Here is a 22,574-nt window from a genome sequence, read left to right on the forward strand (position 1 = left end):
TAGTGGAGAGTCAGGCGGGGTGGGAGTGAATAGTGAAGTAAAGTTTGACAACTTCCTCTGGGTTTTAAAAAATGGATCTATGTGGTTGCCATGGGGTGGGATATCTCACGCTACGAAAAAAATTGACTCAGATCAGTTTCTATCTTATCTACAGCACCTTCTCCCCAAATCACACCGTTTTGGTAGGATTGTTGCGGGGAAGTAGAGAGCAGGTGAGCAATGGAGGGAGAGGGAAGAGGGATGGTCATTATTTGGGCATTTGTTGAAAAGGGGGGGGGGTTACCTTACGAACAAAGATAAGATTCGTTTGACTTATGATTTGAAGCGAATATTGTATCCATATGTCTAGGTTGTTTAATTCATGACTCTTGCTCTTCGGAGGTAGTGTAGTAGAGCTGAAGCTTGTAACTTTTTCATCCCATTTCTTGTTTGGTTGTCCTTCTCCATATTAAAGCGGGAGAAAAGATACGCTTTTCAGCCCATTGCTTGTTTGACTGTCCTTTTCTATGGGTAAGCCAATAGGAGTTGATACACAGTTTCCTGTAACGCACAAAATCCCTCCCTCTGGCCTGTGCGACTGTTGCTTCCCCTCTACTCCTCCCTATCATCCTACAAAAATTGGTGGGGATTTCATAAAGGTAGGGTGGAGAATACAAGAACTGACAGGTTCTGATAGGGAGTTTCTTGTATTGCGAGAAATCTCTCCTCAGAGCCTCCAAACAACTCATTTCTTTTAACTCCGTGAAAGTCAATTTACCTTAACTATTCATTCCCATCCCACTAACTCTCCTATAGGTTAAAATATCATAATTACTAATTGTTTGTTGAACAGTTACTTTAAACCCTTAAAATTATTGGGTGTTTGCAGATATTTTTTTTATATACCTTCTGCTGTATTTAATAGCATCTTAATATGCTTTGGGTTTTTCTTATGTCACTGAGAAAATTTTTGATCTTCAAGTTACATAGCTAGTTCCACTTCAACGTTGCCCCGTAACAGGTTGTATGCCCATGTGAATTCTGGTACACTGGTTTTATATCTAGGTATTGGACTTCTTCCTCTCTGGCTTTTATTTATGATGCCTTGGGGTGAACTTGTCCCTGATATAGTTTCCCCTTCTCTGTCTCCATTATTTCCATATTTAGCCGATCATTGTAGGAGGGACATCTGTAACCTGTAGAATCACATGAATCTAATAAATTGCAATTGCAGGAAATATAGTACATATATCAGTTAGAGGTATTAGTATTAATTTGGCAAATTTTACCTTTAATGGTTCATTTGGTTTTTGGATTTAGTGTTTTTGATATGCAATCTTTTAAAGAACTCAGTAGATTGTTAGAGGTTTTAATGTTATGAACTATGCAAATCATGTTTGTTTATTTGACAATGCTAAAGATTGTTAGAGGTCTTTAAGTTATGAACTATGTAAATCATGTTTGTTTGTCTGACAATGCTACAAATTATTTGTTTATGAGTTTCTAGGTGATGAGCTTCTCTCGGATTCATTTCCGTACACGGAGATTCACAATGGAGTGCTATGGGAAGTCGCGGGAAAGGTGACAATTGTTTGGATTTATTCTTTTCGACCATCATGGTGTAGAATTTATTCTTTTAGACTATCACATCATGTTGTGGCCACCAAACCTAGTGACCTCTAATGACCTGAAATTGTGCAATTAACTTTGATTTAGGTAATTTAGTGGAGTACCAAACTAATGTTCCTTCATATTGGGTAATTTTTCAGTGGGTTGTTCAAGGAGCGGTTGATGTTAACATTGGTGCTAACCCTTCTGCCGAAGGCGGTGGAGACGATGAGGGTGTAGATGACCAGGCAGTCAAGGTTGTTGATATTGTTGATACATTCCGTCTCCAGGTTGATTACACCTCTCTCCATCCATAACGCACACATTTTTTTTGTGTTTATTAGCTGGAGCTTATGAAACTTATTTTGAAATTACAGGAGCAACCTTCGTTTGACAAGAAGCAATTTGTTACATACATAAAGAGATACATCAAGTTGCTAACACCAAAGTTGGAAGGGGAGAAGCAAGAGGAGTTCAAGAAGAACATTGAGGGTGCAACTAAGTTCCTTCTTTCGAAGCTGAGTGACCTCCAATTGTATGTTTCTTAGTCTCCATTTCTCAAAAACCTTTTCTTGGATGATGTTGCCATTCTCTATTAAAATCTAACATTGGTATTTGTTTGTAGTTTTGTCGGTGAGAGTATGCATGATGATGGCAGTTTGGTCTTTGCATACTACAAGGATGGTGCAACTGACCCAACATTTTTGTACTTTGCCCATGGGTTGAAGGAGGTCAAGTGTTAAGAAAGTGGAAATGTTTCATCTATAGCATTGAAGTGGAGTTGCTCGCCGTAGTTTTAGTTTTTAAGTTTTTACAATGGTCCTTTTTTCTTAAAAGCATACAGTATTGTTGGGGTATCATCTGAAGAACAACTTAAATTTGTTTTTCTTTTTATATCGGTGTTAGTTGTTTGGTTTATAAATAAATTTATTCTTTTGTGTCTTGTGAGTTTGCTTGTAACATCTACATATATGATACCATCTCCAATTTTTATCACTTATTGAGTAGGTGATCCGAACTTGCTTAATTTCTTTTGGTAGTGGGTGTGAGGGAGTAGTATAATCAGGGGATCTGATGTCAAACGAGACCAGGATGGCAATCAAGAATCTACCAGTATATGGTATGCTTATGCTTTGTATGAGTACATTGGATAGATTTTTTTGTTAAATTACATTCTTAATTTAACACTTTTGGGGTGAAGAATTAATCAAAGAATGAATCCCAACTGAACAAAATTCAGTGTTACCCCAAGCGTAGCTGAGATGGCAAGGATCTTTGTCTTAGGAAGAGTGGGGTCACTTACATCGAATGTTTAGTGCTTTTCACTATTTTCAGTAAAAATTGAAGGGTTTTTATTCAATCCTGTATGACTCGGTGTATTTTATATTGCGTTTTGAAAGAAGGGACATTTGTGATCAGTGATAATTGATCTCAATTTTGACAGCCCTAAGGAAGATAGGGTCTTAGAGCTCTATTACGCTTGGCTTTCAATTTGCCCTTCTTGACGATGACAGCTTGGCTGGATTGTAGTCTGGATTGGAAATGGAGTTCATCCTCTCCTTTGGGTGCTGATCAGCTTTCTGGACAGCTATCAGCTTTTTCAAGATAGGAATGTGGGTACCATTCAAACAGAGCAAGTTCCAATGAGGATACCATCAAGTTTGTCGGTTGAGGAAGACAGATGCTAATAGTTTCTCCATAGTCCCATCATCGATAGCTTTGTGAGCAGTAGGGGTGGGGCATCATTGTTGTTAATCATTGTTAAAAGCATCTTCTAGAATGGAGCTTATTCTTGGATGTGTTCCAATATTGGAGATCTGGAATGCATACAACCTGAACAACACTGACCCACTGCTTCGGCCCTCCATCAGGCCGTGTTGCCACCTCGGTCTTCCATCAGGCCGTGCTGTCGCCTTGGCCCTCCATCAGGCCGTGCTACCACCTCGGCATCTCATCAGGCCGTGTTGCCACCTCGGCATCTCATCAGGTCGTGATGCCACCTTGGCATCTCATCAGGCCGTGCTGCCAGCTCGGCCCTCCATCAGGCCGTGCTGCCAGCTCGACCCTCCATCAGGCCGTGCTACCACCTCGACCCTCCATCAGGCCGTGCTACCAGTCACCTCGGCTCGACACAGTCAAGTAATGCACCCGGAAACATGCACACATCCACTTCTACATTCAAGGGACGTGATCCCTGATCATGGGGGCACTCACGACTTGCACCTCCGAGATCAATGGAAAATATTCTCAGAATATGCCCTGGAACCCGAAATATTCCCAGAATCACAGTGCCACTCCCCTCAAGGACTCTATGCCTAAACTGGACTCTCCACAAACGCCCCTCCTTCTCTCTCCATCAACAACCTATAAATACCAAGGTAAGCCTCCATCCTCTAAACTGAACTCTCCACAAACGCCCCTCCTTCTCTCTCCATCAACAGTCTATAAATACCAAGGTAAGCCTCCATCATAGAGGATGGATCAATCACTTCTTTTACTGGAAAAACTCTATTGAGCATCTATTGGAAAGATCGGACTTAGACATCGGAGAGTCTCCGGTCAATTTTTACCGCATCACATACCAAACGGCATTTTATTCCACACACGCACAACCATACACACTAAAGGCTGATGCAAGTTAATGAAAAGCTGAAGTGATATACTTATATTTACATATGAATTCAAACATGCTGTTTTTATGCATATTTACACAAGCGACAATTTACTCACTTTTTTTTTTGGTTGAGAGAAAACTCAGACAATTTACTCACTTCAAAATAAAAACTTGGACACAACATTGTTAATATCATATGGGAAATACTTTAAACTTTAAAGAATATAATGGATGTGCACCGGTCCAAGGTTCCATGCACTCATCTGAAGAGCTTAATGCTTGATCTTGGGCTTTTTCACAATCATCACAGAACAGTGAGCATGGTGAGCACAGTAGTCACTTACACTGCCCAAAACAGCCCTGCAAGGTATCAAGCAATTTTATCTGTTAATTAGTATGCAGTAATATAGACAAACTAAAGGAGGGTTACCGAGTATGTCCACCACACAATAGATGTATGTGGCCTGGGCATGCATAAGTGAGATAGACAACTCCCTGGCTTTGACCTAAGAGATCACAATGGAGGGGATATGTACTGCCCATGGGATGATTTACCTGAACTCTCTCTTAAGGAAATGGCAAAGGTGGTCGATGAAAGAAAATATTTAAACAATCTGCGGATGTAGATTAAAGTGGAAGTGGTGATAGAACACTGCACATATACCATGGCCAAGGAGAGAAAACATTTCAGAGAAATGGAGTGGATAAAGGGCAAATGTATGAATGCTAGAAAGCTCCTGTATGTGATCCTCTTATAGAAGTGATGGGGACAAAGCTAAAGGGAGAGATCTGAGTAGTTCTCCAACAAATAGTCTTCTAGTGTCAACAAAACCTTAACAAGGGCTACAACTACATCTGAACAAATGAAACCTTCCACAGATGAAAGATATAACTGTTCCAAATGTCAAAGCATCCAAAATGTAAATTTTCTTTCTTTTTCCCAACCTTTTTCTCAAAACAGAGTACAACACTTCATTGGTTTCAGGGGTCTTAAGCCCTGCATAGTTTTGAAAATTTCATGGAACTTAACATACTTTAAAGAAAGTAACACTGGGACTGAGACTTGAGGAGCCACAAGAAACGATTGCATCCCCAGCTGTATACTGTAAAAGAATGATATTTGATGGGTTCAATTCCGTTTTTTCAGTTGGTGGGTAGAACTTGAGTAGATGATGACCCATTCTTTGATTAGTCAGTATAGATAATAGCAGTTAGTTCACCTTTTGGGTCAATAAATCCATCACATACTTGGATATAGTCAAATAATAATAACAGAAATTGTATGAACAAATTTATTTCCCTAAACCTGCAACTTTACCATTACTATCAATCAATTAATGCAATTAGGGTCATATCTTCACCTTTTTATAGCTCCATAACCATGATTGCCCACCACTAATATGGATGCGTGGTGTTTCTCCACGGCCTCACAGAGCACATTCCTAGGATCTCCTTCCGCCACTTCCACTAGCACATCCTTCGCCTGCTCATTGTTCAAAATGTTAGCTGAAGCTACTCATGAGGGAAATATGGCCACTCCACTGTCAATTTAGATCATTTTCTTCTGATATTTCGGTAGATATATTTTCCAGTGTACAAACAAGTTTGAATAGAGAGAATAATCCGACTGAAATCTTCTGGATGGAGAGAGAGAGAGAGTAATTCCCAAGTATCAAAATTAAATTTTTCCTAATTCTTCCCAAGAATCAAAACCATTATCAAAGTGATTCTCACCGATTTACTGCTGCAGGTCTCCTTCACCCTGTCTTCAATATCAGATGCAATCGGCTTGTAATTGGGCTGCACGTAGGGCAAAACATCGGCAGCTCCTGCAAAAATTCAAAGGCAAAATTATGGGGGAACCTCGATCCTCACGGAAACAGGAATTTAGGTTAAATTCTCCAGTTAAGGCAGAAGAAAAGTCCGAAAACTAGTTCCAACTTCCAAGAAGAAAGGATTAGTTCATCATCTAATCGAGAGAAGTTGGAGAATCCAAAAGAGGGCTTAGAGATTGTTACGCTACCAGCAAGTCCAGGAAATCCGACAACGGCAATAGGAGAGGGCATTGCGCGAACGACAACGAGCTTAAAAGGAGAATTGGAAGCAGAAGGAGCGAAGAAGTGATCGAGTACCCAGTGGAGAGCGTAGTAGCTATGATCACTATCGTCGATTCCGACCACGATTACCGATTTCTCTGTCTTCGACGTCGTCGCCATTGGAATTATTGAAGCAAGGTCCGTCTCTGCTCGTTCCTTGCGTGTTCCCTCTGAGAGTCTTGAGAGTTCTGTGACGAAACTGAAACAGCACCTGTCAGGAGGAGACTCAGGACTAGTTTGCTCTAATAAAGAAGAGAAGAGAAGATGATCGTATTCCAGTCGCTGTCACCGGACGTGGTGATAATGTGACCATTGTTGAAGCTGACAATGTTCTGTGACGGCCTGTGGACAGACTTGGATGGTTGGTTCCTGTGAGGTACCGTTGCTGACTTGTTTGTTTTCCTTTTAAAATATATGAAATTATGAAAACACCCTTACCACGGAAAAGTTTTAATTTCTCTTTGTCTATTTTCTTTCCTACTTTTATGTCTTTTTATATGGAGCCATTATACATCATCTAATGTATTAATTAATAACTCATGATCCATGCTACAATAGGAAAAAGCAGAAGGGGTGATCATAGGGGACCATTGATGCATTGGCCAAATCATTGTCAACTCTAATGTCTAATTCTAGTTTTTGGGTTTAAGAAAAAAATAAAAGTCTTAATTAATCTTGTGGTTAATGCTGGTGATTGAGTTAAGAATTCATGAATTTAATGACTAGAATCGAGTGGATAATGGTACAAGCTCATTCTTGGAACGGTTCTAACTATGGGTAAATTTGTTAAAAAAATAAAATTTTTAATCACAATTGAGAGAAATATCGTTCAATTTGACCTAATATGATCGATCTGTATCACATGAATCCCCAATACGATTGTTTTAAATCATGGTTCAAATCCCTTAGTGCATTCTTTACTAAAGTGGAGAAAGTGATAATTTTTTTTAATGACACCATCGGATTCCATTAATAATAAAGAAATAATATTTTTATAATTTAATGAAGGACAATGGATTTAACGTGTGGGATGAAACTTTCCACGTCAAGTCAATAGAAGCACGTAAAGAACTCCCATGTCATGGAGGAGAGAGAGAGTGCAAGAAGATGAATGATACCCGAATCTTAGAGAGCATTTTCTTATTTTATTTTTGGACAAAAAACACGGTCATGACTCCTCATGTCTCTCTCTCCATATATCTCCACCCCCCAAATTGTATGGTGTCGAGTTCACCGTGGCCTCAGAAAATTTTTGATTTTTTTGATTTTTTTTATAAAACTTCAAACTCACCTTTTAATCACTTGCCATGTTTGATAGGAATTAAAACACAACTAATTCTAAGGGGGTGGATAACAAAAAAAAAAAAAAAAAGAAAAACATAAAATCCTTTCCTAAGATCTGCAATCTCTCCATCTTTGGTAATAATAAGCAAAAGTGATGGCTTAACAAGAGTAAGCAATAACAGTTAATTCTTAGGAATGAAAAAGACAACAATATTAAAGTTGGCTTATTGGTTTTTGCTCTAATGAAGATTAAATGATTAAGGACCAATTGTTTCTATCTGAAAGCAAACCTTGAACCAGACTTCGGGGAGCGCACCTCCAAGAGGGGTATTGTGATCATTGCATGCCTCCTGTCTGTGGCGTAAGGACTACTCTCAGATAGAAAGCTGTCCCATGATTAAGATATGGGCTAATATTATCCAATTTATCAAAATTTCAAAAGAATCGAGTACTTTTCTCACCGTGCATTGGTGGTCAAGGGTTCGTGAGATTGAGCCTTGGATTACTTTCGACTATAATCACATTTTTTAGAAGCATAAGAGCGACAATTTGGAGATTCTTTTCCACACCCTCTCATGTAATTAACACTATCCTCCTTGGCCTTGTCGACTCCTTATTGATGAAACCAAGAGTTTGGATCCGCTGCTCCTATGATAACTTTGTAGTACAAGTCAACATCCAACACCTATCAAACTCTTTACCTTTATAAATAAGAAGAGGGGGTATATTTGAAAACAAAATGAAGAGAGGTATATTTAAAAACAAAAGGATAGGCGTTGGATGCTGAGATGTATGACCAAGTGATCATTCGAGGAGCTGATCCTTTCTATGAAACCAATTCCCTTAATAGGTGTTGCAGGGAAAGCCTTGCTCTATGCCACGGACCAATTTGGTTATGAACAGTTGCAACATGACCATTTTGGCCCAAAACAATGGTTTCATCAGCGGGTTGAAACCATCACTCTCTGATGGCCTATGGAAAGTGGAAACGCTGCCATGATCCATTTTAGTACGGAGAGGGTCAAACAAATCCGTGCATTAAAAAACTTTGCTGAAAAACGGAGAATTCCATTAATTTTAAATTGATAACTATGAAACCGTGGAACCAATAAACTGATTCTCATCATCACCCAAGTTTCCTTGACTAACTGTAGCTGATTGGGTTTTTCAATTGTCATATATATTTTTATTCCATCCATAACAATAGACCTCAGGGATCCATTTCCTTTGAATGTCACCTGTACATGCTATATCCATGCTTGAGTTTATACACATGCCCCCTCTCCCTAACAGTGGAGAGACTACTAAATTATTGGAAGAAAAGCCAAGAGTTTAAAAAACATTCAACAGATTAGAGCATATCAGTTGCGAGGAAAGATCTCTCTCTCATGCATACACACAATCCCTCCCGCAGGGAAAGAGGGTGATGCAAGTTAAGGGAAAGCTAAAGAGATATTTATTTATAAATCTCAAACGCGATGTTTTTATGCATATTCACAGGCCAAGACAATTTAGACTCACTGCAGAATAAAAACTTGGATACAGCATTGTTAATGTCATATGGGGAATACTTTAAAGAATAGAATGGATGAGCACCAGTCCATGCATTCATCTGGAGAGCTTAATTCTTGATCTTGGGCTTTTTCACAATCATCACAGAACAATGAGCATGGTGAGCACAGTAGTCACTTACACTGCCCAAAACAGCCCTGCAAGGCATCAAGCAATTTATTTGTTAATTAGTATGCAGTAATATAGACAAACTAAAGGAGGGTTACTTGTGCTAGGAGGGGATGACTAGCGAGGTTGTCCACCAAGTATGAGATGTATGTGGCCTGGCAATGCATAATTGAGATAGAAAACTCAATGTCTTCAACCTAGGCATAGACGCCGTGATAACTACCTCTGTTATTTCATACATTATGGTTAGTTTTGAATGAAGAAAATATGACCTATGTGCTACATATATACCAGGATTAATCAAAAAGAAAACACTTGGTAGTTTTTTTTTTTTCCTGGCCATTCCTGTCGAGGGCCTATATAGGCCACTAGGATGGCAGCCCAAGAGGGCGGTCAGGGGGAAGGGGAGGGGGACAAGGGGGATTACAGGATGTCACACATCTTTTGGGGGGGTGAGGAAGTCACACAAGCAACCTCTCCATAGGACTTAGGCCAGTGCTCTACTGCAAGTAGCAGCCACCACCATGCCAAGAGGTGCTTCCCAACACTCATAGTTCATGTTTAAACAATATGGTGCTAATGATGGGTTCGGCGGTAGCCATTAATATCAACCAAGTAGCAAAAAAACTTATGGACAGTTGGAAAAATAGTACTAGTAAAGAGAGCAAAAAACAATTGGTGAGCAATTAGGATCATATCTTCACCTTTTTATAGCTCCATAACCATGACTTCCCACCACCAATATGGATGCGTGGTGTTTCTGCACGGCCTCACAGAGGACATTCCTAGCATCTCCTTCCACCACTTCCATTAGCACATCATTCACCTGCACAATGTTCAAATAGTCAAGCGAAACTACCCATAAGAGCAAAGTAGCCACTCCACAGTCAATTTAGAACATTTTCTCCTAGGACAGAGTGATCTGATTTCGGTAGAAATTTTGTCCACCGTAAAAACAAGTCTGAATAGATAGAAATCCAACTGAATCAAGTCAAACACCACACTTCCAGATTGCAGTTGGGAAAAACAAGTCTGGTTAATGGTGCAATTTAAAATCAAATTCATACAGGTAATGATTGTTCTGACCCAATGGCAAAGCAACTACATGAATCGAATTATGTTGATTGATGTTACCGTCAATAATCCGCCAGAGGAGCTAAACCTGCACAAGGACAGAAGGCAGAGGCCCGGAGGTATCCCTGGGGTTAGTCCTCTGACGCCCAAGTTAGAGACTGGCGGAATAGTGTTTTTACAAGAGTAATGGTGTGTTGACCTACCTCTCCCCTCCTTTCGGGCCCTCTCTTATATTGTTTAGGGTATAGGGTTTCCCTTTTGGGAGTCCCCCTCGGTTTTGCCTTTTTCCCTTCCCGAGTCCTACTCGGATACGTGCTATTCCCCCTATGGGGAATATTCCCTATTCGGGTATCTTCTCCTAACGTGGTTTGCATGGTTAGAATTCTTACGGCCTCCATCAGGTGGGCAACATGTGTCCTTCCTTTGGATACCATGTGTTCTTACCTTATAGGGTGATTAATTGGGTCGTATCACAGCCCCCTTACTTCCACTAGGAAGCTCTTTCAGTGGAAGTGACTTCCTTCCTCATTTGTGTTCCCCTTCGGCCTTCAGTCACAGCCTTCGTCTTGAAACCAAGACCTCCGATCAGGTCCACAGCCTTAGCCAGAGCCCCAACCGAGGCGGCGACCTTCGGTCAGGTCTGCTCGGCCTTAGCCCAGAGCCCTTAGCTGAGGTGGTGACCTTCATTTTAAGTCTGCTTGACCTTTTCCGGAGCCCCCAGCCGAGGTGGTGACCTTTGGCTAGGTTTGCTTGGCCTTAGCCCAGAGCCCCTAATCGAGGTGGTGACCTTCGGTCAGGTCTACTCGGCCTTAGCCCAGAGCCCCCAACCGAGGTTTTGACCTCCGATCAAGTTCGCTCGGCCTTGGCCAGAGCCTCCAACCGAGGTTTTGACCTTCGGTCAAGTCTGCTCGGCCTTAGCCAGAGACCCCAACCTAGGTGGTGACCTTCGGTCAGGTCTGCTCAGCCTTAGCCGAAGCCCCCAACCAAGGTGGTGACCTTCGGTCAGGTCTGCTCGGCCTTAGCCCAGAGCCCCCAACCGAGGTGATGACCTTCGGTCAGGTCTACTCGGCCTTAGCCAGAGCCCTCAACCAAGGTGGTGACCTTCAATCAGGTCTGCTCGGCCTTAGCCCAAAGCCCCCAATCGAGGTTTTGACCTTCGGTTAGGTTAGCTCGACCTTGGCTAGATCCCTCAACCGAGGTTTTGACCTTCGGTCAGGTCTACTCGGCCTTAGCCGGAGCCCCCAACGGAGGTGGTGACCTTCGGTCAGGGCTGCTCGGCCTGAGCCCAGACAACCGAGGTGGTGACCTTTGGTCAGGTCTGCTCGGCCTTAGCCCGGAGCCCCCAACCGAGGTGGTGACCTTCGGTCAGGTCTGCTCGGCCTTAGCCCAGAGCCCCCAACCGAGGTTTTGACATTCGGTCAGGTTCGCTCGGCCTTGGCTAGAGCACCTAACCGAGGTTTTGACCTTCAGTCAGGTCTGCTCGGCCTTAGCCGGAGCCCCCAACCTAGGTGGTGACATCAATCAGGTCTGCTCGGCCTTAGTCGGAGCCCCCAACCTAGGTGGTGACCTTCGGTCAGGTCTGCTCGGCCTTAGCCGGAGCCCCCAACCTAGGTGGTAACCTTCTGTCAGGTCTGCTCGACCTTAGCCGGAACCCCCAACCGAGGTGGTGACCTTCGGCCAGGTCTACTCGGCCTTAGCTAGAGCCCCCAACCGAGGTGGTGACCTTCGGTCAGGTCTGCTCGGCCTTAGCCGGAGCCCCCAACCGAGGTGGTGACCTTCTGTCAGGTCTGTTCGGCCTTAGCCCAGAGCCCCAACCGAGGTGGTGACCTTCGGTCAGGTCTACTCGGCCTTAGCCCAGAGCCCCCAGCTGAGGTTTTGACCTTCGGTCAGGTCTGCTTCGGCCCCTACCCCTATGGCTACTCAGGTGACCGAGCTCGAGGAGAATGACGAGGAGGTTCAGAGGCCCCGTGAAGCCCCCTTACTCCTGGTCACGAAGGTTCAGACTGAGATGTCCCAGGTGCCGTCGATGGCAAAGCTGTTCTCCCGACCGAAGCACCTTGATGAACGAAATGCCTTCGGGTCTCTTTTTTGTATCTTTTGAACTTGGGCCTTCTAGCCTCCATGTAATTTATGCCTTCAGGCTTCTTTGATGAATGAAACACCTTTCTTTCAGATTCCTTTGTGCCTTTTTATTATTATCACTATTTTTTGTTGATTTAACGACAATTAACTCCGAGCACGGACTTTCATAGGGCTTCAGCTTTGCAGGTAAGGGTAGGAAAGCCGAAGCCCTTATGTAAGTAAAATCTTAATTACAAGGTGGGTGCATTACTTGACTGTGCCGAGCCGAGGTGACAGTTTGGTCGAGCCGAGGTGACTGGTAGTACGGCCTGATGGAGGGCCGAGGTGGCAGCATGGCCAGATGGAGGGCCGAGGTGGCAGCATGGCCAGATGGAGGGCCGAGGTGGCAGCATGGCCTTATAGAGGGCCGAGGTGGCAGCACGGCCTGATGGAGGGCCGAGGTGACAGCACGGACACCGTGTGATTTTAAATAGGGCCTAGATACCCTCTTCGGATCATTCCTTCTATTTCCCCCTTCAAGTGCCAGCAATCTTCAGTGTCGTGGCCATGGTCCCTGTGAAAGTAGCAATATTTGTCCATATTGTGTCTCTCAGGGTGTCATCCCATCTTCCCTGGCCACTTCATGGCTCTGGCATCTGGGGGGTCCTTTATCTGCATTAACACATCCATTCGTTTCCGGTTCAGGGGCGCGTATTTCTCGAACTTCTTCGGTGGACTGGGTGCCCGACCACGTTTGGACTTTCATCTTTTGCCCTCTTCGGAAGGTTTGTCATCGCCTCTTGAGATCCTTTTCCTCCCCATCTTCTCTTCAGCTTCTTCATCGGCTTGAAGGGTTTCTTCCATCTGGATGCAATTATCACACCGAGCCCTCAACTCGGCTAGGTTCCTTGGTGTATGCTTCACCAAAGACTTTTTTAGCTCTTTATCCTTGACACCTCCCAGCAGGGCCGTGAACTCTTCTTTCGGGTCCAGACCTCTGATCGTGATCTTCTCTTGTTGGAAGCGCTTCATGTAGTTTCGCAGTGACTCTCCTTCATGTTGTTTTACGTTGCTCAGGTTCAATGTGGTCATTTGAAGGGGTTGGCTACTGGAGAATCCCTTCATGAAGAAGTAACTCAAATAGCTCAAACTGTGGATCGATTTCGTCGGCAAGCGGTTATACCATAACCTTACCCTCCTCTGAACGTCAAAGGCAGGGCTCGACACATGATGTTTTTTGAGACTCGGTGGAACTGCATCGCAACCTTAAAGCCTTCCAGATGATGGATGGGGTCTCCAGACCTGTCGTAGGTATCATATTTTGGCAGACGAAAACCAATCGGGAGCGGGTCCCTCATGACTTCATCAGCTAAAGCCGTGTCATTGGTGAGGTCCAACTCGCGAGTTCCCTTTTGGTTTTCTGCTACCTTTCGGATCTCGTCCTTCAGGTCTAGGATCATCTGCTTCAACCCTGAGTCACGTAACTGTTTGTCCCCTTGGCGCGGTTCTTCATGACCGGCTCCCGTGACGCGGCACTCTCTTTCTTTGGGTGCTAGGCTTTCCCTCATTGCTCGGTTTCGAGGATTCCAGCCGGACCTTATAGATCCTGAGCTACTTCGGTCCTCGTCTTGCAGTCGCTCTAGCTGGACATGGGAGCCTCGCGCTGCTCCACCGGTCTTATGAGAGACGGCTTTGGAGACCTCTTTCATCGTCTCGGCCATTCGATCATACTTCTCCTGAAGGGAGTTGAACTGCTTCCTCGTCACATATTCCTGCGCCCTGGGAGGGGGAGGATCGCTATCCCTGTGCACCGGATGTCTGGCCGAGCGCTGGTCCCTCACGGAACCTTCCCGATCGCTGGTCCCTCATGGAACCTTCCCGATCGCTGTTTCCCGTTCTTCCCTGATGTCCATAGAGGGAGGGAGCCCTCCCGAAGGTTCTCCCTCATTCATATTTATATTCGGCGCTGTTTTTGTTTTTTTACGATTGTAGGTTCTCCCCACCATTACTGTCGTTCCCACGGACGGTGCCAATCTGTTACTGCCGATAATCCGCCAAAGGAGCTAAATCTGCACAAAGACAGAAGGCAGAGGCCCGGAGGCATCCCCCAGGTTAGTCCTCCGACGCCCAAGTTAGAGACTGGTAGAATAGTGTTTTTACAAGAGTAATGGTGTATTGACCTACCTCTCCCCTCCTTTCAGGCCCTCTCTTATAGTGCTTAGGGTCTAGGGTTTCCCTTTTGGAAGTCCCCCTCAGGTCCGCCTTTTTCCTTTCCCGAGTCCTACTCGGATACATGCTATTCCCCTTGTGGGGAATATTCCCTATTCGGGTATCTTTTCCTCACGTGGTTTGCGTGGTTAGAATTCTTACGGCCTCTATCAGGTAGGCGACATGTGTCCTTCCTTTGGATACCATGTGTTCTTACCTTACAGGGTGATTAATTGGGTCGTATCAATTAACAAAAAAGATGATCCAATAGATATCTTCTAACCTAGTAACGAAATAAAGAGCATAGGAATCTTATTACAACAAATTTATTCTGCAATTCATAGATTAAGGATTGAGCATGATTTCACATTGGAAGTAATCTAACTGTTATAGAAATCAAAAGACAACATTTTAAGTTCTGAAATCTTCCGGAGAGAGAGTGATTCACAAGTATCAAAATCTAATTTTTCCCCCTATTTCTTCCTTTTACTTCATGGATTTGAGTAAAGCTATCATTATCAAAGCGATTCTCACCCATTTGCTGCTGCAGGTCTCCTTCGCCTTCTCTAGAACTCTAGCTGCTATCGTCTTGAGATCCGCCTCCACGAGAGGCAAAACATCGGCAGCTCCTGAAAAAATTCAAAGGAAAATTAGGGAGGAACAACGGCAATTAATTCTCCAGTTAAGGAAGAAAAAGATTCCTAAAACTAGTTCCAACTTCCAAGAAGAAAGGACTAGTTTTCCAGCTAATCGATAGAAGTTGGGGAATAATACACAGAGAATCTTAGAGAAGGTTACGCTACCAGGTCCAGCGAATCCGACAGCGGAAGAAGGAGAGGGCTTGGCGTGAACGACAAAAAGCTTAAAAGGAGGATTGGGAGCGAAGGGAGCGAAGAAGTGATCGAGAGCCCAGTGGAGAGCATAGAAGCTATGTTCGCTATCGTCGATTCCCACAACAATTACAGATTTCTCTGCGGTCGTCGTCGTCGTCGTCGTCGTCGTCGTTTCCATTGGAATGATTGAAGCACTCTCTGTCTCTGAGAAGTCTTGAGAGTTCTGTAGCGAAACTGAAAAAGAGGGAGGCGGAAGTGGATAAGAGAATATGATCGTGTGGGATTGATTGGTGACAGCTAATCGAATACGACCACGTGGTCTGTACAAGTGACTACGGACAACGCCGTTGGGTTGTTTGGTCATAGGTGCACACAAAAATTAAAATATATGAAATTATTAAAATACCCTTGTGATGGACGAATTTTCGTTTCTCTAGGCTTCTTTTCTTTCCTGTTTTTACGTCTTTTTCTATGAAACCATTATTTGGATTTGGATGACGACGTGTATACCAGTACATATTTTTTTTTCCTGATGAAAACGTGTGTAGCAGTACAACTTTTGGAGGCGGGCAGAGCTGGTGACAAGGGCCATTGATTCATAACAAATCATTGTCAAAGCTCTAAAATCATTTTCTTTTTTTTTTTCCCATAAATAAGGGTACTTATAGTGCCACCCCCAAAAGTGTGTCACAATTAGACACCTCTATATAATACTAAATTATGTTTGCACCCCTTGCCATCAGTAGCTAGTAGCTGTTAAATGAGGAGTTGAAATGATAGTTGTACCCTTTTGACTAAAACAAATGATCACTTCATATTTTACCCAAGTCTCTCATTATCCCTAACTTCCACTCACCTTCACCATGGAGTTCATGCAAGGAGGGTTTCCTGTACATAGGAAGATATGATGCAGACTTCGGTCGCAGCTCATCATCACTCGTTACCGCCCGTCGCTGCCCGTTGCCATTGCTCTTCATGGAGAGTAAAAGCTTGAGATGAAGAGCACAGTTTCGACTTGAGGATGGATGCCTTTTTTTTTTATTATTATTATTTAGGGTTATATGGGGTTAAGTGAGGATATATTAGGTACTTCACTTTTTAGAAGGGTATTTTGATATTTATAAAAAAATATATCAGCTAATATCAACATTTGAGGGATATTCTATAACACCGATTGATGGCAAGGGTGCAAGTGTAATTTGATATTATGCAGGGGATGTCTCTAATCGTGGTATTCTCTAGGGGTGGCACTGTAAATTACCCAAAAAATAATCTAATTAGTGTGGTTAATTCTGGTGATGGAGTCGATATCATAATTAAGGGGAAATGAACACTCTGGTCACTCAGAAACAGAGGACGGCGAAATGATGATCCACTCCTATGAATAGGGTCCTTTGTAGTACTATAGGGTGTGCTAGGAGCCCTCAGACACGTAGCCCAAGGTGCTCTCAATCCTTAGATTGATGTGGAGTGCTATAGAGGATCCAATTCCTCCTGTGAAGCGTAAAAATTCACCCTTGTTTATATCTATGTGTGCCTGTTCATTAGTCTTTGCATTGGGTTTGTGCAACAAGGGAGGATTCCTTTTCCCCATAATTAATAAGAGGGATTTGAAGTTTACTAGTAGCAAGACCTCTGCACCTTGACTACTAGTAAAACCTCCGCACCTAGACACAAAGGATGACGAAATGACACCCCTACAAACCCTCTATTGACGCCCGTGAACAAACTTTCTCACTGACCTTGTGTTAGTGTAGGCTGGTGCCCCAGAGAACATTCTCTTCCCCATTAATTAAAAAAGGAACAAAAAAGAGAGAAAAGGAGAGCTGCGGAATTCAGCAGAGGGGACACTCAGAGAAGAGGGGCTTGCAGAGTTGTGATTATATGAAGCAAGTATGGTTAAAGATACCATAATAAGGATTGGCCTTGGCTGATGCTAATTCAATTCTGATCCGGGTTGACCTGTATTGGTCTGAATCATATTGAAATACTCTTGTTTTCATTTAAAAAATTATTTTTTCCTGCACCCTGCCCCAACTTCTCTCCCTTGGTCTCCCAGCCACGGTTTTAGATCTTATTTGAAACCATGCTACCAGGTGTCTAATTAACCCGATTGTGGTGTGCAACCACAGCGATGTCCTAAAAGGATGAAGCCCTTCATCATTATCCCAAAAAAAAAGAAAAAAACAAAAAAAAACAAAAAACAAAAAAAACAAAAAACAAAAAAAACAAAAAACAAAAATAAAAACAAAAACCTATAGCCAATAGGTAGACAATTCTTTTTTCTTTTTTTCCCTTTTCTTAACAAGTAAAAAAATCTATTATATTTAATCATTCACCGTTATACCTTTTTTCGAGCAGAAGAATTTATCTTAATAAATAGAGGTTGACTCACAAAGAATTCATATTCATCATAGGGGATGACTATCATGTTAAGGGGAGTGATTGATGACTCAATTCAATCCCACTATAATTGATCGCAAAAGGGAAGTGAAATTAATATAAATTAAAATGACTTATTTCTAATCACGACTGATACTGGTTATTCAAAAAAAAAAAAAAAAAAAAAAAAGCAATTAATTGCATTTAAGTTTTCAAACATATGACTTGGGTTTAAACTTTGAATAGGAAATATGATAACACTGGAATCTATTTGAATTATTATATATATTTTTTAAGATCTTAAGTTAGTCGTCCAATTAAAAAATAATAATAATTGCATTTCCCATAGTTTAATTTATTTGCAATTAGATGGAGCTCAGATGACCTAAATGATATCCTAATTTGTTTACAAGTAGAATTAAAATTTATTTTTTGATTCCTAATGGTGAAAGGTTCTCTAGATGACCAAGCTATAGGGAGAGCTTCCTAGATGGACCCCTAGTTTTTGCCATATGGATGGGTAGGAACCAATCTAAATTGGCCTCTTGTCAGATTTGATTGCCCATTTTAATCATATACCATATATGCACCATGTATAATTGGTATTTACCATGCTCCTTTTCAATTGTTTATTCTCTCTCTCTCTCTCTCTCTCTTCCTTCTACAAAAGCTTGACTTTCAATGTTGGTTTTACTTAGTTCACCTTATCAAGGTTAAGATTTGATGCGACTATGAAACTTTTGTCCCACTCTAATTAAAAAAATTTGAACCCCACTTGTTCTTTTGGTGATAGATACAAGGGCTATATAGAAAGGTATTCGAATATGAGACATGTTCTAAGATAAAGTTCATTTTTTGGTCATGCAGTGCATATGGTGAGTGGTGAGGTGCAGTGAACATTCAACAACTAGGGATACATGCCTAGACCCTCCCAATCGTTGGATGCTCACTACATCTCATTACTCACAAAAAATTATCCAAACTCCTCTTTTTCTTGTACTAATTATATCACCTCCACTGGTTTGATAAATTGAAACATCTTCGAAGATACTAAGATGATGTGTTTATCCAATAAGAAAAGTGCTAGTTATAATGCTTGTATTTTGGTGCTGAAAGTTCACTACACTTAGTTATTTTTTATGAACATAGTTTTTATAACATGGACATTAAGGGAAGAATCTCCTTAATGGACACCTAAATCTGCTGATAAGTACTAGTTATAATGCTTGTGTTTAGTGTTGAAAGTTTACCACACTTCAGCTATTTTTTATTGACTTACTTTTTATAACACAAGATGTATGGACCTCTACATGTGTTTGTATATCCTTTCTTTTTCTTATGCTATATACATATCATCCTCACTAGGTTGATAATTGGGACATCTTTGAAGATACTGTGATGATGTATTTATCTAATAAAAAAATTGTTTATAATGCTTGTGTTTAGTGCTGAAAGTTCACTACTTCAGTTATTTTTTTATGAACTTAGTTTTTATAATATGGGCATTAAGGAATGAATCTCCCAAATGGACACTATATCTGCCTATAAAAAAGTGCTAATTATAGTGTTTGTGTTTAGTGTATGAAAATTTATTATTTAGTAATTTTTTATGGACATAATTTTTAGAACACAAACATTATACAAGGAATCTCTTTAAAGGATACCTACACATGTGTTTTTATATTATTTAATTCTTTTGGACTATCTATATCATCTCCAATGTGATGATGTATTTATCCAATAAAAAAGTAATTTTATAGCGCCTATGTTTAGTGCTGAAAGTTTACTACTTTAGCTATTTTTGGACCTAGTTTTTATAAAACAGATGCCAAGGAAGGAATTTTTTAACAAGCACATATATCTGTCATATGACAAGTTGGATTGGGTTGAAATATTGTGAGATTCCAAAGTCTCCTGCTTACATGTCAAGTTTTAGTTCGAATAAAATTTGTCCAAATGAAAAAATAAAACATTTAAAAATTAGGAGACCTCCATTAATGGTTGGAGTACCAATAAATGTTTATGGACATATACAATAGGGTAAGTCATTAGATGAGAACGAAAATTATTAAATTTGTGGCTGAAATTTGATACATGGCCTATTTAGGGCATTGCCTAGAAATCCTATAGCTAGATTTGCCATATGACAACAATATATGTACACACTAAAGAGATTGATTTTTAAACGACTGTAGGAAAACTTTTTTCATTTATTTATTTATTTATTTATTTATTATTATTATTATTATTATTATTATTATTTTAAAAGATTATTGTGAGAGGAATCTTTGATCAAGCAATATAAATGAGCAAACCAATGAGATGTAACAAAATGATTTTGTTCAGAGAAGGGTGGCAGAATTATATCATGTGAAGAGGGGAGAAATAGAGATCAAGGAGTTAGAACACCCTCCCCTGGCATATCAGGGAACCTATTCCCATTATTTTTACATGGGCCTAGTTTCCTTTCACCCATCATGGGCATCAGTATGTAGGATTACATTCGGGAGGGGTAGTTTCAATTTTGTCAACATAGCGTGGGAGTGTAAAGATGACTCAACAGTATTTACATGGCCGAGTAATGATTGTCTGCCATGGGTGCGGTGGTGTGGCAAGCATTGGATGGTATAGACGACATCGGCACATGTCCTGATGTCATTTTGGCCATCGGATACGATGTGATTGTCTGTCATGGCCGCAGCGGTGTGATAAGCATCAGATGGTAGAGACGACATCGACACATGTCCGTGGCAAAAGATGTTTTCACCACATGGTCACCTCACCAGTAGAGACATTCATCATTTTTTATGGAGAAAATTTCTCTGCTTGATGGACTAGAAATGGGTCAACAAATAGAAGTCACTTTATTGGACGGACGAAGTGTCCGAGCTACCCCTTAATTAGAATGTGATTTTTATCCTCTCCTCTTTCTAGACCAGCATGGTCCATCGAACTAGAGAATCTCTCCCCTTTCTATATTATATATGGGGAATTTGTCCGAGAGCTTAGCTTATGCCAACACTTTTTGTGTCTACAGAGATGTCTTTTCACATGAGAAAGGAGAGAGATAGATTCATGGGAACACTAGTGTATGTCAACATCTTGAATACAACATTTTAAATTGTGTAACCTAGCTTTCCTAGCCAAGTCATCATTTGCCACCACCACTAAAGATTTGTTACATTTTATCATATTTTTCGGCTCCTCTACTGCGCATGCAATAGAGGCGGTGGCTCAGATCCAACGGCATGGAGCACCTCGACACGAAACTTAACACATAACCATGCGCCTCAAAGCGCTCCAGGGCGTTGGATTTGAACCGCTGCCTCTATTGCGTAGTGGAAGAGCCCCATCCGAGTTTTAGAGCTATCAGATAACATCATATACATGTTCCAAGGCCATCCTTTCTTGTTATCTTGCGATAACCAATCCACAATTTGTTTACAATCAGCCCAAACCTCTATTTCCCCCCATCCCTGCTTATGAGCTAATGGGAGTGGATTGCATTGCATGGTGGCGTTACCTATTGATACATGGAGTCCCATGCAAGAAGTTTGATCCACCCACTTCCATGCCCATATCACTATTAAGGTTTTAAAAATCGGATCAAATCCGCTGATTTGGGCCAATTTGGGTGAGATCGATTCTGTATGAAAACTAAGGTTTAGAGGTTTTGTAGCCCATCATTACCAATTCTGATCAATTCCAATCTGATTCAGATTCTCATTCCTGGTTTTTAAAACTTTTTTTTTTTTTCTCTGTTAATAAAGATTATCCAAGCCTTCGACCTAACTAGTTTAGCGAGCCCTAATTTTTAAACGCTGATTACTATGATAATCATAAACCACCCACCCATCTTCCATGTTGAATAGACTGCTTTGGTCGTTTATATGATTAAAATCCAATATTGGAGCCCTTCAATACGTTAGTCACCCTCTCCCACCATCGTTTGTTTATTCATTGAATGTGGTTGCGATTTGGGAGTTGGAACAATGCGTGGTGGACGCTCCACTCTCAACGGCCCAGTTAGTCAGTCAGTATAAGCTTAATTCGACCAGGAAAAACATTCTGTCTTTCTTTAAATCATATCCCTTAATTTAAATTATACCTAATGTTCTAAGTTGCAATCATGAATCTTTAGTAGTGGAAATTAAAAAACCCTCATTAATTAAGATATAATTTTAAAGACCACTTTGGTCAAGTGTTATTCATGTCATGATCATCTATGGTCCACATATTATGGACTAAGAAAATTGCTGAAAATTCTTCTTTGACAAAACCAAACTCACAGATATGAAACCTAAACTATTTCTCTCTAACAAAGAAAAACAAGCTCATCTTGCTAGGGTCGTTATTCCTATCTTTAACTTAATGTCTATCTTCTTCTTCTTCTATGGAGCGATCTTATTTAAATCTTCGTAAATGACAAGGCACAACCTTGTCATTCACACACACAAATCTATCAAATGCGAAAAAGACAAAAATTCACACAACATAGAGATTTAACGCAATATGTGATTTGCTACATCCTCAGGAGAAGAAGAAGGCGATGCACTATTTTGAAAGAAAAGTTACAATGGAAAACTCTCTCAAGAACACCCAAATCATGGCAAGAAAACTATTATAGAAACCCTAATAAGAAAAACCTCAAATTTCACACTCCTTGCTACCATCACAGATCTCAGAAAAAATCTCATTCGGGTTGCCATCAAAATATGTTGAAGCGAGTCATTCTTCAAAACAGATTGAGAATTT

At 41.3% G+C, this 22,574-nt stretch overlaps 3 protein-coding genes across 3 annotated transcripts; 1 reads left to right on the plus strand and 2 right to left on the minus strand.

Moving 5' to 3' along the window:
- Positions 1–1,461: 1,461 nt before the first annotated feature.
- LOC122090813 (translationally-controlled tumor protein homolog) lies at positions 1,462–2,530 on the plus strand (the record flags this gene model as incomplete). Its single annotated transcript, XM_042660536.1, has 4 exons — positions 1,462–1,560; positions 1,749–1,877; positions 1,965–2,122; positions 2,213–2,530. Coding segments are annotated over 4 exons (504 nt in total), but the record flags the coding sequence as incomplete, so codon positions are not given.
- Positions 2,531–4,225: 1,695 nt separating this feature from the next.
- Positions 4,226–6,646, minus strand: LOC122091106 (universal stress protein PHOS34-like). Its single transcript, XM_042660932.1, has 4 exons — positions 6,225–6,646; positions 5,936–6,030; positions 5,563–5,684; positions 4,226–4,561 (listed from the first exon to the last, which is right to left on the minus strand). Exons 1-4 carry the CDS (start codon positions 6,415–6,417, stop codon positions 4,474–4,476), a joined length of 498 nt encoding a protein of 165 aa, XP_042516866.1. The 5' UTR covers positions 6,418–6,646; the 3' UTR covers positions 4,226–4,473.
- Positions 6,647–9,014: 2,368 nt separating this feature from the next.
- Positions 9,015–15,667, minus strand: LOC122090938 (universal stress protein PHOS34-like). Its single transcript, XM_042660718.1, has 4 exons — positions 15,408–15,667; positions 15,139–15,233; positions 9,966–10,087; positions 9,015–9,290 (listed from the first exon to the last, which is right to left on the minus strand). Exons 1-4 carry the CDS (start codon positions 15,613–15,615, stop codon positions 9,203–9,205), a joined length of 513 nt encoding a protein of 170 aa, XP_042516652.1. The 5' UTR covers positions 15,616–15,667; the 3' UTR covers positions 9,015–9,202.
- Positions 15,668–22,574: the final 6,907 nt, after the last annotated feature.

This window comes from Macadamia integrifolia, chromosome 10 (genome assembly GCF_013358625.1).
Source record: "Macadamia integrifolia cultivar HAES 741 chromosome 10, SCU_Mint_v3, whole genome shotgun sequence".
In the NCBI taxonomy this organism is placed as follows: Eukaryota; Viridiplantae; Streptophyta; class Magnoliopsida; order Proteales; family Proteaceae; genus Macadamia; species Macadamia integrifolia.

Excerpts from the sequence above, each read along its gene's own strand:
- LOC122090938 (XM_042660718.1), bottom strand. The coding sequence starts at position 15,615 with ATGGAAACGACGACGACGACGACGACGACGACGACCGCAGAGAAATCT. Across the intron at positions 15,234-15,407 it reads TGTCGGATTCGCTGGACCTG|GAGCTGCCGATGTTTTGCCT; the intron begins GTAGCGTAACCT and ends GAATTTTTTCAG. Across the intron at positions 9,291-9,965 it reads GGTTATGGAGCTATAAAAAG|GGCTGTTTTGGGCAGTGTAA; the intron begins GTGAAGATATGA and ends GATGCCTTGCAG.
- LOC122091106 (XM_042660932.1), bottom strand. The coding sequence starts at position 6,417 with ATGGCGACGACGTCGAAGACAGAGAAATCGGTAATCGTGGTCGGAATC. Across the intron at positions 5,685-5,935 it reads AGACCTGCAGCAGTAAATCG|GCGAAGGATGTGCTAGTGGA; the intron begins GTGAGAATCACT and ends AACAATGAGCAG. Across the intron at positions 4,562-5,562 it reads GGTTATGGAGCTATAAAAAG|GGCTGTTTTGGGCAGTGTAA; the intron begins GTGAAGATATGA and ends GATACCTTGCAG.